This window comes from Somniosus microcephalus, chromosome 5, assembly GCF_052327205.1.
Source record: "Somniosus microcephalus isolate GS21.2 chromosome 5, FLI_Smic_1.0, whole genome shotgun sequence".
Lineage (NCBI taxonomy): Eukaryota > Metazoa > Chordata > Chondrichthyes > Squaliformes > Somniosidae > Somniosus > Somniosus microcephalus.
This window is the reverse complement of record NC_140991.1, coordinates 58,762,729-58,783,630: the sequence shown is the minus strand read 5'-3', so window position 1 is coordinate 58,783,630 and position 20,902 is coordinate 58,762,729. Positions and strand designations below refer to the sequence as shown.

Here is a 20,902-nt window from a genome sequence, read left to right as displayed (position 1 = left end):
ATAATATTTATTAAATTGCATTTAAATACTGCTCCTGTCATTCTTAGATGTTAACATTTCCATTTAACTTTCTTAGGTGTTCATAAGTTAAGGTGACAGTGATGATAGCATATAATTTGTGAGGTAACACATTCTGAACTAGTTTATTATTGCAATATTATCAATTTTTATTTAATTATCATAGAATAGCACATGCCATTCAGAGTATAATTACTGCTGCAATTTTTTCTTAAAGAAAATGCATCACTTATTGGCCCAGTAATTCCTGTCACAACGCGTGAGTACGGACGGGGTACTCACGCGTGTGCCCGGAGGAAATGCCGGTTTTCAGCATGCACAGCGCATGCGCTGAAAACCGGCATTTCCTGTCCTCTGACCCAAGGGGTTAAGAGGCAGAACGCGTGCGACTGCACAGGCAGCGCGTGCGCAGTGAAATTCCTTTTTTTTTCCCAGAGTTGCCCGAATGTAAAGGCCTCTGGTTTTTACGCGTGGAAAAAACAGACGTAAGTACTTAGTTTTACAGGTAAGTGGTCTTTTAGTACAATTTAGAATTTTTTTTTCCACAGGTTTATTATATTTAAAGAATTTACAGTAAGGTAAGTTTAGTTTTAGACCCTATTTTTTTTAAATTTATTTTTTTCAAAAATTTGATTAATTGTTTTAAATATTTTTTTAAACTTATTTATAGTTAATATAATCAGTGGGATGATTTTTAAAATTTTATTTAAAGTTTAAGTAGTGTTTTGGCAGCCCATACTTTTCATGAGTTTGACAGTTCTTACTCTCAAACTCATGAATGAGTGTCCCCTCCCCTGATTGGCTGCACAGTGCTCACCTGATCCCAGCCGGCACATCGCACTAACTACGCCGCTGGATCAGGTAAGCACATCACGCCGACATCTGAACCGGGCCAGTGACAGGAAATGCAAGCAGGCCCGGGCTTCAGATGTCGGCGCACCGGGCGAGTGCAGATCGGGGGCTTGCACGCGCGGCAAGCTCCCGATCCTAATTTCAGGGCCATTGACAGTGAATTCCATCTGCTAGTTTATAGCCCATTTCCCCATCTTACCAATATCCTTTTGCAGCTTCTTTTGGTCTTCTAAAGTAACTATACCTCCTGACAGGTATTGTCTGAAAATCACAGAATCACAGAAACCCCACAGTGCAGATAGAGGCCATTTCGGCCCATCGAGCCTGCACCGACACATATTCCACCCGATCCCCGTAACCCCACGTATTTAATCCCCCTAACACTAAGGGTCAATTTATCATAGCCAATCAACCTAACCTGCACATCTTTGGACTGTGGGAGGAAACCGGAGCACCCGGAGGAAACCCACGCAAACACGGGGAGAATGTGCAAACATTAATCCCTCTAGGGCTATATCCAAATAATTGATATACTCGGCCTCAGAAACTGAACCATGTGGGATACAACTGCCCACTTCCAGATACGCTACAAAACTGCCCTTAACTCTGAGTCTCGGTTTCATCCCTTCTAACCCATTTGTAATCCAGTTGGCTTTCCTCCCACTAACTCCATACCCCTTAATCTTCTCTAATAATCTCCTATGCGGTAGCTTTTAAATTTCTCTCCCTGCCCTAGGGCTTTCACAAAGACGTTTTACTGATTGCTTTAGCTGAGGTCAGGTATATCCACTACAGCCTTTCTCCGGCCTTCAATTCACTTGTTCCAACTGTTTATTTCTATTGTACTGGTGAGATGGGATTCAATGGAGCCAAATCCCCATTGTAACAATTCTGAAGGATTGGGCTGTGGGAGCGTGGAGTTGTGCCTCCTCCTATTCCTGGGGATATAAGGCAAAACCCATAAACTTCTTTGAGGGGGAGGAAGAAGAGATACGGAGAGAGGGAAAGAGACAGACAGAAAAGAAGGAAGGCAAAGTGCAGGTGCTGACTTGTATCACTGTTGCGGGTTATTACTAAATGCACTCTGTTCTATATTCATGAATGCGTTTACAGCCTTTCTGGAAGAGGTTGAAGAATCTATTATCTGATGCTAACGTGGGTCGTCACAATCTACCCAAACAAAAATACCTTTGGTCTATGTAGAAATAGAGACCAGCAATTTTCTACTGGCATGTTAAGTCTGGACATACAGCCTTTTGACTCACAAAGATGAAATGGGCAGAACTCTGTAATAAGACTACGTCATTACTGTAGAAATGGCATTGGCTCGATAGGTCAATGGAATACCAAAAGGCCTTTTCAGGATTGAAGAGAATCCTGTGTTTTGCATCTGTCTTGACCCTTCCTGATTACACACTACAGTTTGAAGTACACAGTAATAAATCAGATTTGAGTCTTGGGAGTAGCCCTGGTTCAAAGACAACATTTCAGAATGGTATTATAGTGGTTATGTTAGTGGACGAGTAATCCAGAGGCCTGCACTAATGATCCAGAGACGTGAGTTCAAATCCCACCATGGCAGCTGGGGAATTTAAATTCAGTTAATTGAATAAATCTGGAATAAAAAGCTAGTATCAGTAATGTTGACCATGAAACTATCAGATTGTTGTAAAAACCCATCTGGTTCACTAATGTCCTTTAAGAAAGGAAATCTGCCGTCGTTACCTCGTCTGGCCTATATGTTACTCCAGACCCACAGCAATGTGGTTGACTCTTTACTGCCCTCTGAAATGGCCTAGCAAGCCACTCAGTTGTAACAAACCGCTGCAAGAAACAATAATAAGAATAAAACCGGACGGACCACCTAGCATTGACCATGGCACAGGTTTCGGACACGACAATGGCCCACCCAGCCCAGTGGCAGCACAGTAGTATACAGTCGGGAGGCAGTGGCCCTGGGAGTCCTCAACATTGACTTCAGATCCCATGAAGTCTCATGGCTTCAGGTCAAGCATGGGCAAGGAAACCTCTTGCTGATTATGACCTACCGCCCTCCCTCAGCTGATGAATCAGTACTCCTCCTTGTTGAACACCACTTGGAAGAAGCACTGAGGGTAGCAAGGGTACAGAATGTACTCTGGATGGGGGACTTCAATGTCCATTACCATGAGTGGCACAGTAGCACCACTACTGACTGAGCTGGATGAGTCCTAAAGGATATAGCTGCCAGTCTAGGCCGGCAACAGGTGGTGAAAGAATCAACATGAGGGAAAAACCTACTTGACCTTGTACTCACTAATCTACCTGTCACAGATGAATCTGTCCATGACAGCATTGGTAGCAATGGCCATCCCACAGTCCTCATGGAGACAAAGATCCATCTTCACACTGAGGACACCCTCCATCATGTTGTGTGGCACTACCACCATGCTAAATGGCTCATGGTCTACAGAGCAGTAGTGATACCCGCCCTCTTGTATGACTCAGAGATATGGACCATGTACAGCACGCATCTCAAAGCACTGGAGAGGTACCACTAACGCTGCCTCCGCAAGATCCTGCAAATCCATTGGCAGGATATGCGCACCAACGTCAGTGTTCTCGCTCAGGCCAACATCCCCAGCATCGAAGCTTTGACCATGCTCGATCAGCTCCGATGGATGGTTCACATCGTCCGCATGCCCGATACAAGACTCCCAAAACAATCGCTCTACTCGGAACTCAGACATGGCAAGAGAGCCCCAGGTGGGCAGAGGAAACGCTGCAAGGACACCCTCAAAGCCTTCTTGAAAAAGTGCAACACCCCCACCGACACCTGGGAATCCCTGGCCCAAGACCGCACAAAGTGGAGGAGATGCATCTGGGAAGGCACCGAACACCTCGAGTCTCTTCGCTGGGAGCAAGTGGAAGCCAAACGCAAGGAGCGCACGTCAACCCAAGCGCCACACCCACCCGCCCCTTCAACCACCGTCTGTCCCACCTGTGGCAGAGACTGTAGGTCCCGTATTGGACTCATCAGTCACCTGAGAACTCATTTTTAATGTGGAAGCAAGTCATCCTCGGTTCCGAGGGACAGCCTAAGAGAAATGGGATAGATTCAGAACGGATCTAGCAGCTCAAAACTGGGCATCCATGAGGCACTGTGGGCCATCAGCAGCAGCAAAATTTTACTCCGCCACAATCTGTAACCTCATGGCTCGGCATATCCCTCACTCTACCATTACCATCAAGCCAGAGGACCAACCCTGGTTCAATGAGGAGTGCAGAAGAGCATGCCAGCATACCAGGTGTACCTAAAAATGAGGTGCCACCCTGGGGAGGCTGCAACACAGGGCTACATGCATGCTAAACAGTAGAAGCAGCATGCTATAGACAGAGCTAAACGACCCCACAATCAACAGATCAGATCAAAGTTCGGCAGTCCTGCCACATCCAGTCATGAATGGTGGTGGACCATTAAACAACTAACGGGAGGAGGAGGCTCCATGAATATCCCCATCCTCAATGATGGTGGAGCCCAGCACATGAGAGCAAAAGACAAGGCTGAAGCGTTTGCAACCATCTTCAGCCAGAAGTGCCAAGTGGATGATCCATCTCGGCCTCCTCCTGAGGTCCCCACCATCACAGAAGCCAGTCTTCAGCCAATTCAATTCACCCCACGTGATATCAAGAAACGGCTGAGCGCACTGGATACAGCAAAGGCTATGGTCCCCAACAACATCCCGGCTGAAGACTTGTGCTGCAGAACTAGCTGTGCCTCTAGCCAAGCTGTTCTGGTACAGCTACAATACTGGCATCTACCTGACAATGTGGAAAACTGCCCAGATATGTCCTGTCCACAACAAGCAGGGCAGATCCAATCTGGCCAATTACCGCCCCCTCAGTCTACTCTCAATCATCAGCAAAGTGATGGAAGGTGTTGTTGACAATGCTATCAAGTGGCACTGACTCACCAATAACCTGCTCACTGATGTTCAGTTTGGGTTCTGCCAGGACCACTCAGCTCCAGACCTCATTACAGCCTTGGTCCAAACATAGACAAAAGGAGCTGAATTCCAGGTGAGGTGAGAGTGACTGCCCTTGATATCAAGGCAGAATTTGACTGAGTGTGGCATCAACGAGCCCTAGTAAAATTGAAGTAAATGGGAATAAGGAGGAAAAATCTCCACTAGCTGGAGTCATACCTAACACAAAGAAAGATGGTTGTGCTTGTTGGAAGTCAATCATCTCAGCCCCAGGACATTCCTGCAGGAGTTCCTCAGAGCAGTGTCCTAGGCCCAACCATCTTCAGCTGCTTCATCAATTACCTTTCCTCCATCATAAGGTCAGTTGTGGGGATGTTTGCTGATGATTGCACAGTGCTCAGTTCCATTTGCAACACCTCAGATAATGAAGCAGTCCATGCCCGCATGCAGCAAGACCTGGACGACATTCAGACTTGGCCTGATAAGTGGCAAGTAACATTTGCGCCACACAAGTGCCAGGCAATGACTTATCTCCAACAAGAGAGAGTCTAACCACCGTCCCATGACATTCAACGGCATTACCATCACCAAATCCCCCACCATCCTGGGGATCACTATTGACCAGAAACTTAATTGGAACAGCCACATAAATACTGTGGTCACAAGAGCAGGTCAGAGGCTGGGTATTCTGCGGCGATTGTCTTTCCTCCTGACTCCCCAAAGCCTTTCCACCATCTACAAGGTGCAAGTCAGGAGTGTGATGGAATACTCTCCATTTGCCTGGATGCGTGCAGCTCCAACAACAGTCAAGAAGCTCGATACTGCTCGATAGCAGCCTGCCTGATCGGCACCCCATCCACCACCTTAAACATACACTCCCTCCACCACCGGTGCACTGTGGCTGCAGTGTGTGCCATCTACAAGATGCACTGCAGCAACTCACCAGGACTTCAACAGCACCTCCACGACCTCTACCGCCTAGAAGGACAAGGGCAGCAGGCGCATGGGAAAACCATCACCTCCAGGTTTCCCTCCAAGTCACACACCATTCTGACTTGGAAATATATCGCCGTTCCTTCATCGTCGCTGGGTCACAATCCTGCAACTCCCTCCCTAACAACACTGTGGGAGTACCTTCATCACATGCCCTGTAGCAGTTCAATCACCACCATCTTCTCAAGGGCAATTAGGGATGTGCAATAAATGCTGGCCTTGCCAGTGACGCCCATATCTCAGGAACTAATAAAAGAAAAAGTGAGCTGCTGGTGGCATTTGCAACTTAGACACTGACATAGATAGAGCATAACTATTCTACAATTGAAAAAGAGTGCCTGGCAATTAAAGCCCTATATTGTATGAAATCCGTTCCAGGTTCAAGAAGGGTAGTAGGGATAAACCAGGAAATTACAGGCCAGTGAGCCTAACATCAGTGGTAGGGAAATTATTGGAAAAAATTCTGAGAGACAGAGTTAGTCTCTACTTAGAGATGTAGGGATTAATCAGGGATAGTCAGCATGGCTTTGTCAGGGGGAGATCATGTCTGACCAATTTGATTGAAATTTTCGAGGGGGTGACTAGGTGTGTGGATGAGAGTAGTCTACATGGACTTCAGTAACGCATTTGACAAAGTCCCACATGGGAGACTGGTCAAGAAGGTAAGAGCCCATGGGATCCAGGGCAATTTGGCACATTGGATCCAAAATTGGCTTAGTGGCAGGAGGCAGAGGGTGATGGTCAAAGGTTGTTTTTGTGACTGGAAGCCTGTGTCCAGTGGTGTACCGCAGGGATCGGTGCTGGGTCCTTTGCTGTTTGTAGTGTACATTAATGATTTAGATATGAATGTAGGAGGTATGATCAGTAAGTTCACAGATGACACAAAATTGGTGGAGTGGTAAATAGCGAGGAGGGAAGCCTTAGGCTACAGGACGATATAGATGGGATGGTTAGATGGGCAGAACAGTGGCAAATGGAATTTAACCCTGAAAAGTGTGAGGTGATGCATTTTGGGAGGACAAACAAGGCAAGGGGATACACAATGAATTGTAGGATCCTAGGAAGGACAGAGGATCAGAGGGACCTTAGTGTGCATGTACATAGATCCCTGAAGGCAGCAGGACAGATAGACAAGATGGTTAAAAAGGCATATGGGATACTTGCCTTCATTAGCCGAGGCATAGAATATAAGAGCAGGGAGGTTGTGATGGAGTTGTACAAAATGCTAATTAGGCCACAGCTGGAATACTGTGTGCAGTTCTGGTCACCACACTATAGGAAGGATGTGATTGCATTGGAGAGGGTACAGAGAAGATTCACCAGGATGTTACCTGGGCTGGAGCGCTTCAGCTATGAAGTGAGACTGGAAAGGCTGGGGTTGTTTTCCTTAGAGCAGAGAAGGCTGAGGGGGGACCTGATTGAGTTGTACAAAATTATGAGGGGCATAGATAGGGTAGATAGAAAGGAACATTTCCCCTTAGTAGAGGGATCAATAACCAGGGGGCATAGTTTCAAGGTAAGGGGCAGGAGGTTTAGAGGGGATTTGAGGAATAGTAGTTAGCACTGTTGCCTCACAGCGCCAGGGACCCGGGTTCAAATCCGGCCTCGGGTGACTGTCTGTGTGGAGTTTGCACATTCTCCCCGTGTTTGCGTGGGTTTTCTCCAGGTGCTCCGGTTTCCTCCCACAGTCCAAAGATGTGCGGGTTAGGTTGATTGGCCATGATAAAAATTGACCCTTAGTGTTAGGGGAGATTAAATACATGGGGTTACGGGGTTACGGGGATAGGGCTTGGGTGGGATGGCTGTCGGTGTAGGGACCAGGTGCTAGGGTTTGGATGATCAGCCATGATCTCGTTGAATGGCGGAGCAGGCTCGAAGGGCCGAATGGCTTACTCCTGCTCCTATCTTCTATGTTTCTATGTTTCTATGTAAAAACTTTTTCACCCAGAGGGTGGTTGGAATCTGGAACTCACTGCCTGAAAGGGCGGTAGAGGCAGGAACCCTCACAACATTCAAGAAGCATTTAGATGAGCACTTGAAACGCCATAGCATACAAGGCTACGGACCAAGTGCTGGAAAATGGGATTAGAATAGACAGGGCTTGATGGCCGGCGTGGACACGATGGGCCGAAGGGCCTCTTTCTGTGCTGTATAACTCTATGACTAGGTCATTACAGATCACAGTACCCTGCAATGAGTTCTTACCTGTCCCAATCTTTCTGGTCATCTGTTGCAGCGGTGTCTGTATCTTCTAGAGTTTGACTATTCTGTAACTCAGACAGCTAGGAGGAATAATGTAGTACCAGGCGCATTATACTAAAATTCTATCAGGGATCACAGAAGATGAACATCGGGAGTATCGGAATCTGCAAGCCATCTGGCCAGTCGAAAAACGAATACCTCTCAGTCATCCATTCCCTCAAATATCTGTCCAATTCTCCCGTCAATTTTTCCACACTATCTGCCTCCCCAGACAGTCCACACATTCACCTCCCTCTGTGTAAAGTAGTTAAAACTAAACTGTGCAACGTCCCTCTTCAAAGCTTGAGCACATATCCCCTGGTTTAAGAGTTTGCAGATATCTCAAACGTATCAGAATTCAATTTATCTATTCTCTTAAGAATCTTGAATGCTTGAATAATATCTCCCTTCATCTGAGCCTTCTCTACTCTAGAGTAAACAATCCCAGGGTCTTCAACATCTTTTCTTAGCTCAGATGCATTAGGCTAGATATTAGTTTGTTTGCCCTTTTCTGCGCTGTATCTAATGCCTAAATATCCTTGCTGTAGTACACAATCAGACTTGTAACAGTACCCCAGGTGCGGCCATACCAGTGCCTTTACAGACTCATTCACCTCCTGGTATTTGTGCTCCATCTCTCTGGTTATACATCAGTTTGGTTGATTCGTTCTGCTTACTGCTGCTCCATACTGTGATGTTGGCTTCCGTAAGCTATCCACCAATACCCCCAGATTCCTTTCCTGTGTTGTATCCTATAACCTAGAGCCATTTCGTTTATATTTCTAGGCCCTAAAATTCTGGTGGAGTGGGCGAGCACATCATTCACCTGGGGGTGGACTCACAAAACTTCAAAAACAAAAGCAAAATACTGCAGAAGCTGGAAATCCGAAATAAAGTTTTCTGGAGCAGAAGCTCCAGAGGGTGATCACTCCACGGGTTTCTAGGACTGGGTGACCATCGGTAGACAGGATAGGAAGCAACAGGCGATGGTAAAATGGGGATCATCTGTGGAGCGGGATTTGTCTGATAGGTATACGTGTTTACATACCAGTGATATGGACATAAAAGGGTGACACAGAGGGTGGTAAACAATGAGTAACTTCAAGGCACTGAGTAGCAAGTGATTACCCATGGGGGAAACAGTACAGGTAGTAAGAATAGGCAAGGTGGTGAATGTGGGAGATTCCATAGTCAGGGGACTTGATAGCTGCTTTTGTGGACAGGATCCAGAGTTCTGAAAGGTATGTTGCTTCCCTGGTGCAAGGGTCCAGGATATTGCGGAGTGAATACAAAAGATTCTGGAATGGGATGGCAAGCAGCCAAAGGTCGTGGTTCATGTGGGAACCAATGACATAGCTAAGAGTAGGTTTGAGGTTCTACAAAGGGATTTCAAGGAGTTACATTCTAGATTAAGGAGTAGAACCTCTAGGGTAGGAATCTCTGGATTACTTCCAGTGCCACATACTGGACCAGACAGGAAGAGAATGATTAGGATGTCAACGCTTTTTTTAAATGGTGAGAAACTTTCAAATGTTGGTGTTCAGAGAGATTTGGGTGTCCTCATGCAAGAAACACAGAAAGCTAGCATGCAGGTACAGCAAGCAATAAGGAAGGCAAATGGCATGTTGGCTTTTATTGCAAGGGGGTTGGAGTATAAGAGTCAGGAAGTCTTGCTACAATTGTACAGGGCCTTAGTGAGACCACACCTGGAGTACTGTGCACAGTTTTGGTCTCCTTATCTAAGGAAGGATATATACTTGCCTTGGAAGCAGTGCAACAAAGGTTCGCTAGATTGATTCCTGGGATGAGAGGGCTGTCCTATGATGAGAGATTGTGTAGAATGGGCCTATACTCTCTGGAGTTTAGAAGAATGAGAGGTGATCTCATTGAAACGTACAAGGTTCTGAGTGGAATTGACAGGGTAGATGCTGAGAGGTTGTTTCCCCTGGCTGGAATGTCTAGAACTAGGGGGCATAGTCTCAGGAGAAGGGGTAGGCCATTTAAGACCGAGATGAGGAGGAAGTCCTTCACTCTAGAGCGTTGTGAATCTTTGGAATTCTCTGCCCCAGAGGGCAGTGAATGCTGAGTCTTTGAGTATATTCAAGGCTGAGATAGATAGACTTTTGGACTCTAGGGGAATCAAGGGATATGGAGAATGGGCGGGAAAGTGGAGTTGAGGTCGATAATCAGCCATGATCTTATTGAATGACAGAGCAGGCTCAAGGGGGCGTATGGCCTACTCCTGCTCTTATTTCTTATGTTCTTAATGCGTGGCTGGAAACATGATGTAGAGGGAAGGGTTTCAGATCCCTGGGACACTGGGATCACTTTTGGGACCAGGGAAGGATGTACAGCAGGGATAGCCTCCACCTAAACCGGAGATGCACCTGTGTTCTTGTGGAAGGGTTAAACAGGGCAGTGGCGAAAGATTTAAAGTAGTTGGCGTGGGAGGGGGAGATCCACTCAGTAAGTTAAAAATTGTGAGAAAAACACCAGCGGGGCAAATAGGCAGGAGACAGTTTCCCAAATAAGACTTCTGTACAGGAATGCACGCAGCATAAAAAGTAAAGCATCTGAGTTAGAAGCACACAATCAGCTTAAAGGGTATGATGATGTAGAATCTATTACTGGGACCTGGTTACAAGCTGGGCATGATTGGGAGCTAAACATTCCAGCCTACAGGATCCTTTGAAAGGAGAAGGGAATTGCGAAATGAGGAAGAGTAGCAATATTGATAAAAAGACAAAATTACAGCTGTAGAAAGAAGAGATTTCAATGACTCCCTGTACTTTGGGAATTCCAGCAATGTGGTGAGATTGGGCAGCCCTGTCATGCTGCTGTTGCTGTTCAGTGAGAAAGATGATGGAAGTGTTAAAACAATGCATCAGTCACCAGGTTGTATATTGCAAATTTATTTAAATTGCAAACGTCCCCTGTGGGCGTCTGGAAGGAGGCAGAAGCATACAAGTTGACGGTTTTCTTCATTCTCTTCTACCAAATCCACGGAGCGCACTGAAACTGTTCTTCATAGTTTCCAACGCAATTGCAACAAAAACGAAGGTGCAGTGCCATCAACAACAAAAAACCCATCTCATTTGCTCTTTGTGGCACCTTGCTGCGGCAGTTGTTTACATAACAGTACTAATTGTATTTCAAAAGTAACTCACCGGTCGCGAAGCGCATTGACAGGTCCCGGGGACATGATAAGGCAACTATATAAATACAAGCTGTTTATGTTTCGCCTTTGCTTTAAGAAAACCCTTCCCAATGGGCCAGTACATGACTGGGTTCTAACGGCCATTTTACATGGGCAAACGGAGTGCTCTGTGTGAACTGGGATTTGACTAGCTGATCCAGTCGTTTTACAGGGGATCTGACATTGAAATGAAGCTTTCCTGCACATTTGTGTAAAACCAGCCATGCTAAAACAAGCGGGGAGCCAGCGGGATTTCAGAGCTCGTTACTTTCCACTCCCCAGTGACCAAGGTGCTGCCAGTGAAAGCACTTTAACCTGGCCAGAATCTCCCACCCTGTAGAGGCGGAAGACTTTCACCCCACCAGTCTGGAATGCAGATCGGAAAGAAAGCCCCTGCAGCGCCCAGACCGTGGCAACTACCTATTCCAATCGGAATTCACCTGTCAAAATGATAATGCGCTGCTAAGCAGAATTCTATTAGTATTGTGTGCTGGTACGAATGCGGGAAAGGGGGAATGCAGATTTCCCGTTATACAGTTCCGTTCACGCCACAGAGCAAGGCAAAAATTAAATACTGTAGCGACACTAAGGCAAGGAATTTCAGACCCTAGTTTCAGTGTTGCTGTGTTAGTCCCAGCAATTTGTACTCATTAAAAGGTGCGCAAAAGAACTAAAACCATGAATATGAAAAATTATAATATGTAGAGTCAATCAAGTAAATTGGGCTTCTGGACAAAATTAATGTGCTAGAGAAAACAATCTAGTCTCAAAGTCCTCAAGTCTATGATGGACAAGTAATTTTGTTTTTAATAAAGCATAAACTTAATCATAAAAGGACTGACAAGTCGTGCATTGTGGGTACAGTGTGGATGTCATTCATTGCACATAACAAGCAAAACATGACATGACAAAAGAACATTTTATAAAATGACAGTCACGCTTTGCTATGCGGGTCAATATATTTTGCGTCGAGATTGCTACCACGTTGTTAGTACTGAATGTTACGAATTAGGATTTCAGAAATTTAGATCACAATTTTTTTCATACAGCAAAGTATTTTAGATAAAGATAATTGGATTATGCTGGTATATTCCCGTTAGAGCTCAAAACGTTAAATCGTTTTAGGGGAGGTATAAACTGACAGCAACTTGTTTGTGATTTCTGGCAATTTGCGCTCTGACTAATACAAATTTCCCTTTACGTTCTTTTACAGTAATGAATAAAGCTGGACGGAATTATGACTGTTACCATTTTATGGAGTTGACCAGTACTTAGGCGACATGGACACAATGAGACACTACAAAAATCAACACTAGCTATCATTGGTCGCCTTCAAATTGTGTTTGGATAGAGATTACAGATTTGTAAAAGGCTGAAATATGATCATTAACATTTATAGAGTGATTCCGAATGGATTATTAAAAGAGAATGTTAAAGTTGGCGTACCCTTTACTTCAGAATAGTAATCCCCATTTACTAAATAATTTATGGACTTTAATTTTGATTGTTCTTACTCGTTTCATGTCCTCGACCCTTGGGAATGCGTAAAACGTTAGCGTTTCCTACTACCCCAGAAGTGATTCTCAAGAACAAATAACTTCATACACAATGGGAAAGGATTTTATTCACGATTATGAAATTAACATGTGTTCATGCTTTACCAACCTTTTATCTTGTAACACATTATCTACCTTGTTTACTTTGCAAGCAGATATTTCATGTGTAAACAAATTATTTGTCAAAAATATAACAACGTAATTAATATAATACGAACTTTTCTTAAAATAATGCACGATAAATGCTTACAATCTCCTGCCCGTTACTTGCAGAGTGCAAGTTTCAAACCATCGTTTTATGATTAAGATGTCAGATTACTTTCAAGTGTTAATAAACTGTCACCTCAAATTGACTTCTAATTTAAACTAATCACATAGATCTCTATCAATATATATAATCTCTCTATATATATATATCTTTCAATATATATTTTCAATCTAGGTATATCTCTCTCTCAATATATATATCTATATATATATATCTCAATATGTATATCTCTCTATATATCTATCTCAATATGTATATATCTGTCTACATATATCTCAATATGTATATATCTATCTCTATTATATCTATATCAATATATATATCTCAATATGCATATATCTGTCTATATATCTCTCAATATGTATATATATCTATATATCTCAGTATATATTTCTATATATCTCAATGTGTATATATATTTCTTTTTATATCTATATATATCAATATGTATATATATATCAGTATATAGGTGGAATTTATTTCAGTAAATATATATAAAATAAATTCCCTCTCGTACGATGCTTGTTGGTGGCGCTGATCACACGCACAATCGCTTTCTCACCCTTATTTCATACCTTGGGTACTTTCCTTAGTTTCAAATTTCCCGCACTACATTCAAATTCTGCCGCAAACCCAAATGTTTCAAAAGAAAGAACGAGTGAGTGGGGTGGTGGGGGGAAAGGAGCGATCTCCAGGGCAACCTGCCGTTCCCATAGTAAGCGCCGCGCGCTGGCTGACTGCTGGATCTCGGGGGCTGGCGGAGCGCGCGAGGAGAAGCGCGGGGGGGGGAGGTGGCGGAAAGGTAGGTGTGTCGCAAAACGCGAATTTAAAAAAAAGTGTCGCAAAGAAGGCTGGGGGTGGTTGCACGCGTCCTGGAATTTGACAGCGCTTATCAATGAAACGAGAGAGCGAGCGGATCATGGCGGATGGCCCCAGGTGTAAGCGCAGAAAGCAGGCAAACCCGAGGAGGAAAAACGGTGAGCTTTTACATCGGGGGGCGGTTTCGCACTAAAAAAAAAACCCCTTCCTCTACTCTCCCTGGGATAGATGATGAGGAAGGTGGTGGGGGGGCTGGATAAAAGAGAAGAAACAAAAGAAAAAAACTTAACTCGAGAGAGAAAGAGAGAGAAACTCGACTGTGTGCGGAGAGAGTAACCGATTTAAATCGGGAACTCAGGGATCCGTCCTCATGCGGGGCTTGATTATTATTGTTGTTGTTTGGAGTGGAGTGGGAAGAGGAAAGTGCGGTTAAAGTTGGGAGGCGAGCAGTTCTTGCTCTTGTCTGTGTGGGATCGTTACCTGCTCTTGCTCCCTGGCCTCACTCTCTCTCTCTCGCCCGTCGCCTAGCGGTTCACTGGCCCTGGACCGTTATTCGACGCCGCACCCGCACTCGCTCCCTGCTCTTTATCTCCTCAGTCAGAGCCTCCTCCCTCTCTCTCCACCGAGCCCAGGGCGAAGAATACAGCAGAATACAGTTTCTGAAAAAAAATTAAATTAAACTCCAGTACTTTGCTGCCTCTTTTTTTAATATATAGATATTTATTTATAAAGTGCTTCTGGCCAGGAGGGTAAAACGCATTATTATTCTATAATTTTTTTGTCCTCCCTCTCTCCCTGAAGTACACCCATAATCTTGTTTGGGGGGGTGGGGGGAGAGAAACTTATTACCTGACGCAGTCGGAGTTAAAAGTGTTTAAAAAGAGGAAGCGAGACTTTTGTTTTAACAATGTATTTTTTTCCTCGCTGTAGGTCTGTGGTGTAAACATAAAACAGTTTTATCAAGAGTTTTTAAAAAATCTTCACCCCCCCCTCCTCCCCAACATTATATAAAGGAAAGGTTCGGTTTAAGCGCTTGTCTTTTTGCCCTGGTACCTGTTTAGTGCCTAAATGGGTGGTAACGGTTTGAGCGAATTACGGGGCCTCTGGCCCGCTTCACTGACTCAGGCACTCTTGGCTGAAAAAGCTATATAAGGAATACATTTACATTACAGCCGGGAAGGAGTTGCATTTTTTCTTCTTCGTTTGTTTATTTAAACTTTATTGTGAGTGTGTGTGCGTTTTGTTTTTTAAAAGGTGATTATAGGGAATAGTGCCTTCTTCAGGGTGTCGGTTATATTTCAGTCCCAGAGTTGCAATGATTTTATATCTATTTTTCTTTTGAAAGGTAGGGATTTTTTCCCCCTTCAGGAAATACAAGCTAACGGTGTGATCGCATCTCCCCTCCCGCATTTTAATGGCTTTTGTATATTTTCCTGTGTAATTATAAACATCAAGTTTAAAAACAATATTTTTCTATTGGGATGTGTACCTTTTTTAAAAACAATTTTAAGCTATTTTATTTTTTATATTAAAAATATTTTCCCCTAATGGTTGATGTTAAGTTGATGGGCTTTGCCTGCTGACGAAATTGTGACATGTGCGCCTGCCACTGCGAGCGAGCGGGCGAGCGAGAGAAGGGAGGGCGAGCGATGTAAACATGTTTACCTGAAAAATGGGACTGCGACGTCGTTAAAAATGGCAAGAAAACCTGGCGCCTGCGTATTTATTTAGTGTGTTCTTTTTTAAATCAAATAGCAATGTGGTAGTGTAACGCGATTTAAAAAGAAAAAAAGTATTTCCGTTCAGCAGGAGAAACCGATTCCTGATTGTCGTGTCGAGCCGAGCTGACAGACTGCAGCAAATGGCAACTTGTGCAGGTAGAAATGGTGTTAGTTTCAGCCCCCTCTGTCTGCTTCACTCTCATGGGAGAGATTTACTTACCATGGTTGCAGTAAGGTTATTTTCCTTTGTGTTTTGCACGGGCATAATTTGTTAAAGGCACTTTACATTTTTTTTAATCTAAAAAGCTTTTTAGATTTTATTTTGGAATTGCACATAGGATATTGGAAATATAAATCTAGTTGGTATTTAATCTTTTTTTTGGTATTTTTTTAATCTCGACATGCACGCCCTGGTGTGTTTCGTCTCGGTGTATCGTTCCCTCTATGTATACGTGTGTGTGTGTGTGTGGGGAGGGGTGTCGTGGTCGTTAATATCTGATTAGATTGACGCCTGGAAGCTCCTGCAGAGGAGCGAGTGGAGGAGGGGGAAGAATGAGCGTGTTTGTGTTGGGTGGTGGTTTTTGTGCAGGACCGTGCGCACAGGTAACAAATGCGGTGGGCGCAGGGAACAATTTCGAAAAAAAAATCGAAAGTGTTATTACATCCGTTTAAATCATCCTTGTCCTGCCATCTGCGGGAAAACAAATCTAGTTAACTGATTGTGGCACATGGTGTTAAACGAGAGCTCTGTATCGCTAATCCTATTGGAGCAGTCATAAATCTTTAATTTTTTCCTAGTGTGTGCGTATGCACTGTCTGCCCACTAGGGTTGTCGTTTTTTTATATATGTCCAGGTTAAAGTGATTGGCTTTCAATTTTTTTTCTGTAAATTGGAGATTTCAGAATTTGGTAATTGTTCATTGGTGTACATTTTGTTTTGTTTTTCTTGATGCTATATTTAACTTTTGATGGATTTATCCAAGTATCTGTTTAACTTGTTATAATCTGGTACTTCACAGTTCAGTTTCATCTTGCAATATAGTACCTGCATCTCTCTAATCTTGTGAGTAGGTTTTCGTTCCTTTGAAATTAAAATCGAGGGTGGTTGGGTAGGGATTTCCCCCTCATTATTTTACCATTTTCAAATATATACTATGGTTTACCAGCAGAATTAGTGCTTTCTAAACTTCACTTACCAGGTGCTGAGAAAATGTGTGTTAACAGAACTAATTTATCTTTTAACCATTTTGTGGGAAAGAAAGCTATGGGTTTAGGACAGGAATTGAAAAACATGACTTGAATAATACAGGCACTGAACATTAGAGAATTGAAGAACTGGAGTATGCCACGTCATCACAGTTTGTGAAGTAAAGTGGATGCAAGGCAAATAACTCCTGTTTCTACATAAAATTATCTTCGAGGTGAGGATTTTCAGTGGTGTGAGTATCCTCTTTTGCACTACACAATCTGATTCCAGATAAGTTGTAAAAATATCTTGAGCATAATTGAACATAGCTATTTAAGTTTGTTTGAATTTTTGTGCTCATTAAGGTGTAAGATGTTGGCACTGAAGGTTTTTTGCCTTTTGCAGCTTGGTGTCTGTCAAGCATGGCCACATGCAAAATAAAACTCACTGTACTATACACCCCCAAATTGTCCTAACCTCAAACCCAGTACCCCCTAATGCTCAAGTGTTGCTTCCATATTGCCCATACCCAGTTATCCTTATTGCTTCTCTAAATTATCTTGTCTGTGCTGAATAATCAGTCGCTTTGAGCTGTGGTGCATGGTCACGAGCCACTTATTTCACTTCTGGTCTAGGGAAGGATGAGAATTTTATCCCACCATTCCAAACTATAATTAAACTTGGGTGTCAGAAGTGAAAAGGCAGTGTCAGATATTCAGTCCTCAATCTGCTGAAAGCATTTTTTTTGCATTAATGGCTCATTGTGTTGGTTGTGTGTTTTCATATTTATCGGATTAACAAAACATTGACCTGTGAACTGCAACAAAGCTAGTGTTTCTAACTAAAGGGGGTGCAGTGAAAAAGAACATTGCATGTAACTGCTTGGTCATGGAAAGAGTTTTGCATATATATTTGAAACTCGGAAGAGATACTTTTCCAAAAGTATGTCTTTCCGGAAAATTCCTTTTTAGCCAAACTCAGCAGGAAGCTAGCATCTGAGGTACTGTTAGATGACCTTTGACCCAGAGACTCTGAATGCCTTAGGTATGATTTCACTTTCACTACATCCTTTGTCAACCTGAATGCTTGTCAAATCAGATGTGTGTTTAGACCTTTTTCAGTGAATGTGCCTGGAGGAAGGAACAAAGCACTAGGTCATCCTGAGCATTATCCTTATGTTTATTTTCTGTTGTGGAGGATGGGGGAGGGGTTCTTGTTATTCCTTGCAAAGTACTGGGCATCCACTGTGTAGGTCGGTGTTTATTTTCTGTTTGGCTTTTCAGAGCATTCTTGTTCTCTTGCTCCCTACACATGAACAGATGACTGACCAGCTGATGCACTTAAGTATTATGCTCAGGACTGCGTTACGTAAAAGAGGGTGGGAGAAGAAAAAATGTGTATTAATATAGAAAATACACATAACTTGAGGATCAGACAAGTCTGTTGTGTGTATTTACACATTTTGTTTGTACTAAGTGTACCCTTTGAATTGGGCTTTAGTAATGAACATTAAAATTATCTCTCAACTTACCATCTAGGAGTGTATTAAAGTTGTTGACTACCTTCCAAAATAAACATTGTACCAATCCTTGTTTTTTTGTAATTGTTTTGAAAACCGTAAAGATTTTGTTCCTATACTACTGAATTTAAAATTGGCAGCTATTCTTGTCGTAATAACTACTTATTTGTTTTTGGTTAAACCTTAAGCTGTCTCTGGCATGGTTTCTAGATTGGTCAGTGTGAATTTGTTGAGATTTTTTTCAACTATTGTGTACTACGTGTAGAAAAGCACTAGGAGAAAGGCATAGTTACCTTTGGAGTTTGTTCGCTGTACCTCATACAGTTTCTGCCTTTAAAAGAAAGGGGCTATTCACTGGTTTCTGTATAGGGAGGGACTAGTCTTTTCATACTAAGCTTGTGGGAAAATTCTCCAAATTTATGCACAATGTTTGTTGGAAAACCGAAGATTAGTGTTATAGCCAAGCCTGCTCTGTGAAGGAAATGTTTGCAATTGAAATCTTGACATCTTAAAAACAACGTATCTGTTTTTAACTCCCAAGATGGAACTACATTATATTTGGATAGAACAGCTAAATTACTTATGGCAGGTTATAAGATCTTAATTTTGATGTGACTTAGTACTTCAAAAGTGTCTTGAACTCAGCTGTGTAATTCAAACAACCTGGTTCATACCTTTCAAATCAGTACTAACAGTCCAGCCACTGCGTAAGTCATGTATGATTTAAATTGGAGTCTTTTTAGAAGAATTAGTCATACAGTATAACACATTAGTCAGTTTATCCATTCGTAGACTGACTTCATGGGAAAATGTGATGTTTGAGTATAAAATGAGTACTGAGACATGAGGTGACTTTTTAAATTATGATTTTGGGATGGGAGGCTTCTAGGTATCACCTTATTGCTATAATTTAAAGTTTTTTTTTTGTGATTTGAGATTCTAAAATTGGGTCCCTTTTGTTACTGCCATGTTCTTGCCACCACCCAGAGCACTATTATTGGCTGTGAACCTATTTTTGGTTCCATGTTAACACCATTCCAGTAGACTAAAACCAAGGGAGTAAAACTGGTCTCTGGACCAGTAAAAGTGTTGAAATATGTGTTCTCATTTCATTTTGCTCCCACATGAAAGTAGTGTATGCTTTTTATAAACTAAAAAAAACTTGTGTGAATATGAAGAGAAATGTTTTGTCTTCTATTTTAGTGAGAGGTTGACTTTTTTTTTGCCAAGTTCAGGAATGGGCAGAATTTGTCTTGAGTTCTGAAGTTTTCTTTGCTGCTGAAGAAAATACATCAAAGATTTTAGCCTCAATAGTTAATGCCATGAGATACTTTCTAGCAGAAATCAAAGCTAACAGTCAGGGGTTGAAATGTTGGCTGTATATTTTTTGTCTCTGTCTCCCTCTTGCATTATATTTACAACTAAGTGGAAAGTGGACTTTTATTTTTAACAGACTTTTGTTAAATAAGCTGTCCAGATTCAAAGATCTATTGAAGGCTGGACTGTTTGAAAACTATATGGGTGCTTGCACTATTTGGGGAGCCAGTAATTCAGCTACTGGTTCTTCAGTATTAATTTGGTTCACCATATCTATTTTGCCACGATTGGCTAATGGGGCTTGTGCTCCTGTGAAGTGCAAGAAGTCATGACAGTTTATTTCCCCTTTGCCGAGCTGAAATACTGTACAGCACAGGATTCCATTTTGGCTGTCCTGAGTCTGCCAACAAGAATAGTTAAGTTCTAAATGGTTAATACAACTTCAACTATTTTTCCAGATCTAAGTCCTGGAAAAAGCTGAAAATGCTATCTAGATTTGGTATGAGAAACGTTAATGCATAAAAACAGGGTTCTACCCTTCGATCACTTTGCAGAAAGAGTCTTCTGTTCAGAGGAGAGGGGAGAGTGACATTAAGGTAGAATTTGACTGAGTGTGGCAACAAGGAGCCCGAGTAAAACTGAAATCAATTGGAATCGGAGAAAACTCTCCGGTGGCTAGAGTCATACCTGGCACAATGGAAGATGATTGTGTGGAAAGCCAGTCATCCCAACCCCGCAACCCCACAACATCACTGCAGGAATTACTCAGGGCAGTGTCCTAGGCCCAATTACCTTCAGCTGCTTCATCAATGACCTTCCCTCCATCATAAGGTCAGAAGTGGAGCTATTTGCTGATTGCACAGTGTTCAGCTCCATTTAAAATTCCTCAGATAATGAAGAAGCAGTCCTTGCCCGCATGCAGCAAGATCTGAACAACATCCAGGCCTGGGCAGATGAGTGCCAAGTAACATTCAAGCTACACAAGTGCCAACAAGAGAGATCCTAACCACCTCCCCATGACATTCAATGGCATTACCATCACTGTGTCCCCCACCAAGCTGGGGGGGGGGGGTCACCATTGACTAGGAAAAAAAACTGGAGAGCCACATAAATACAATCACTATTAGAGAAGGTTAAAGGCTGGGTATTCTGTGGTGAGTGGGTCATGTCCTGACTCCCCAAAGCATCTCCACCTATACGGCACAAGTCAGGAGAGTGATGGAATACGCTCCAATTGCCTGGAAGGGTGCA

The 20,902-nt window shown here is 43.0% G+C and overlaps 1 protein-coding gene and 1 long non-coding RNA gene across 3 annotated transcripts in view; both read left to right on the top strand.

The window, feature by feature from the left end:
• The window catches only part of LOC147117058 (uncharacterized), an 84,691-nt gene extending 71,997 nt beyond the window's left edge, over positions 1-12,694 (top strand). The window contains exon 3 of the long non-coding RNA XR_015078273.1: positions 12,479-12,694. This is a non-coding gene — a long non-coding RNA (uncharacterized LOC147117058). The remainder of the gene's footprint in view (positions 1-12,478) is intronic.
• A 1,258-nt stretch (positions 12,695-13,952) lies between these two features.
• Positions 13,953-20,902, top strand: part of zeb1b (zinc finger E-box binding homeobox 1b) — a 161,841-nt gene continuing 154,891 nt past the window's right edge. Inside the window, exon 1 of one of the 2 annotated variants that reach the window (XM_085987659.1) lies at positions 13,953-14,066. In XM_085987659.1, coding sequence (XP_085843785.1) covers positions 13,985-14,066 — 82 coding nt within the window. In that variant the 5' untranslated portion in view covers positions 13,953-13,984. Of the gene's footprint in view, positions 14,067-15,688; positions 15,786-20,902 lie in introns of those variants that run through there. The other variant, XM_085987660.1, reaches the window with a different exon arrangement.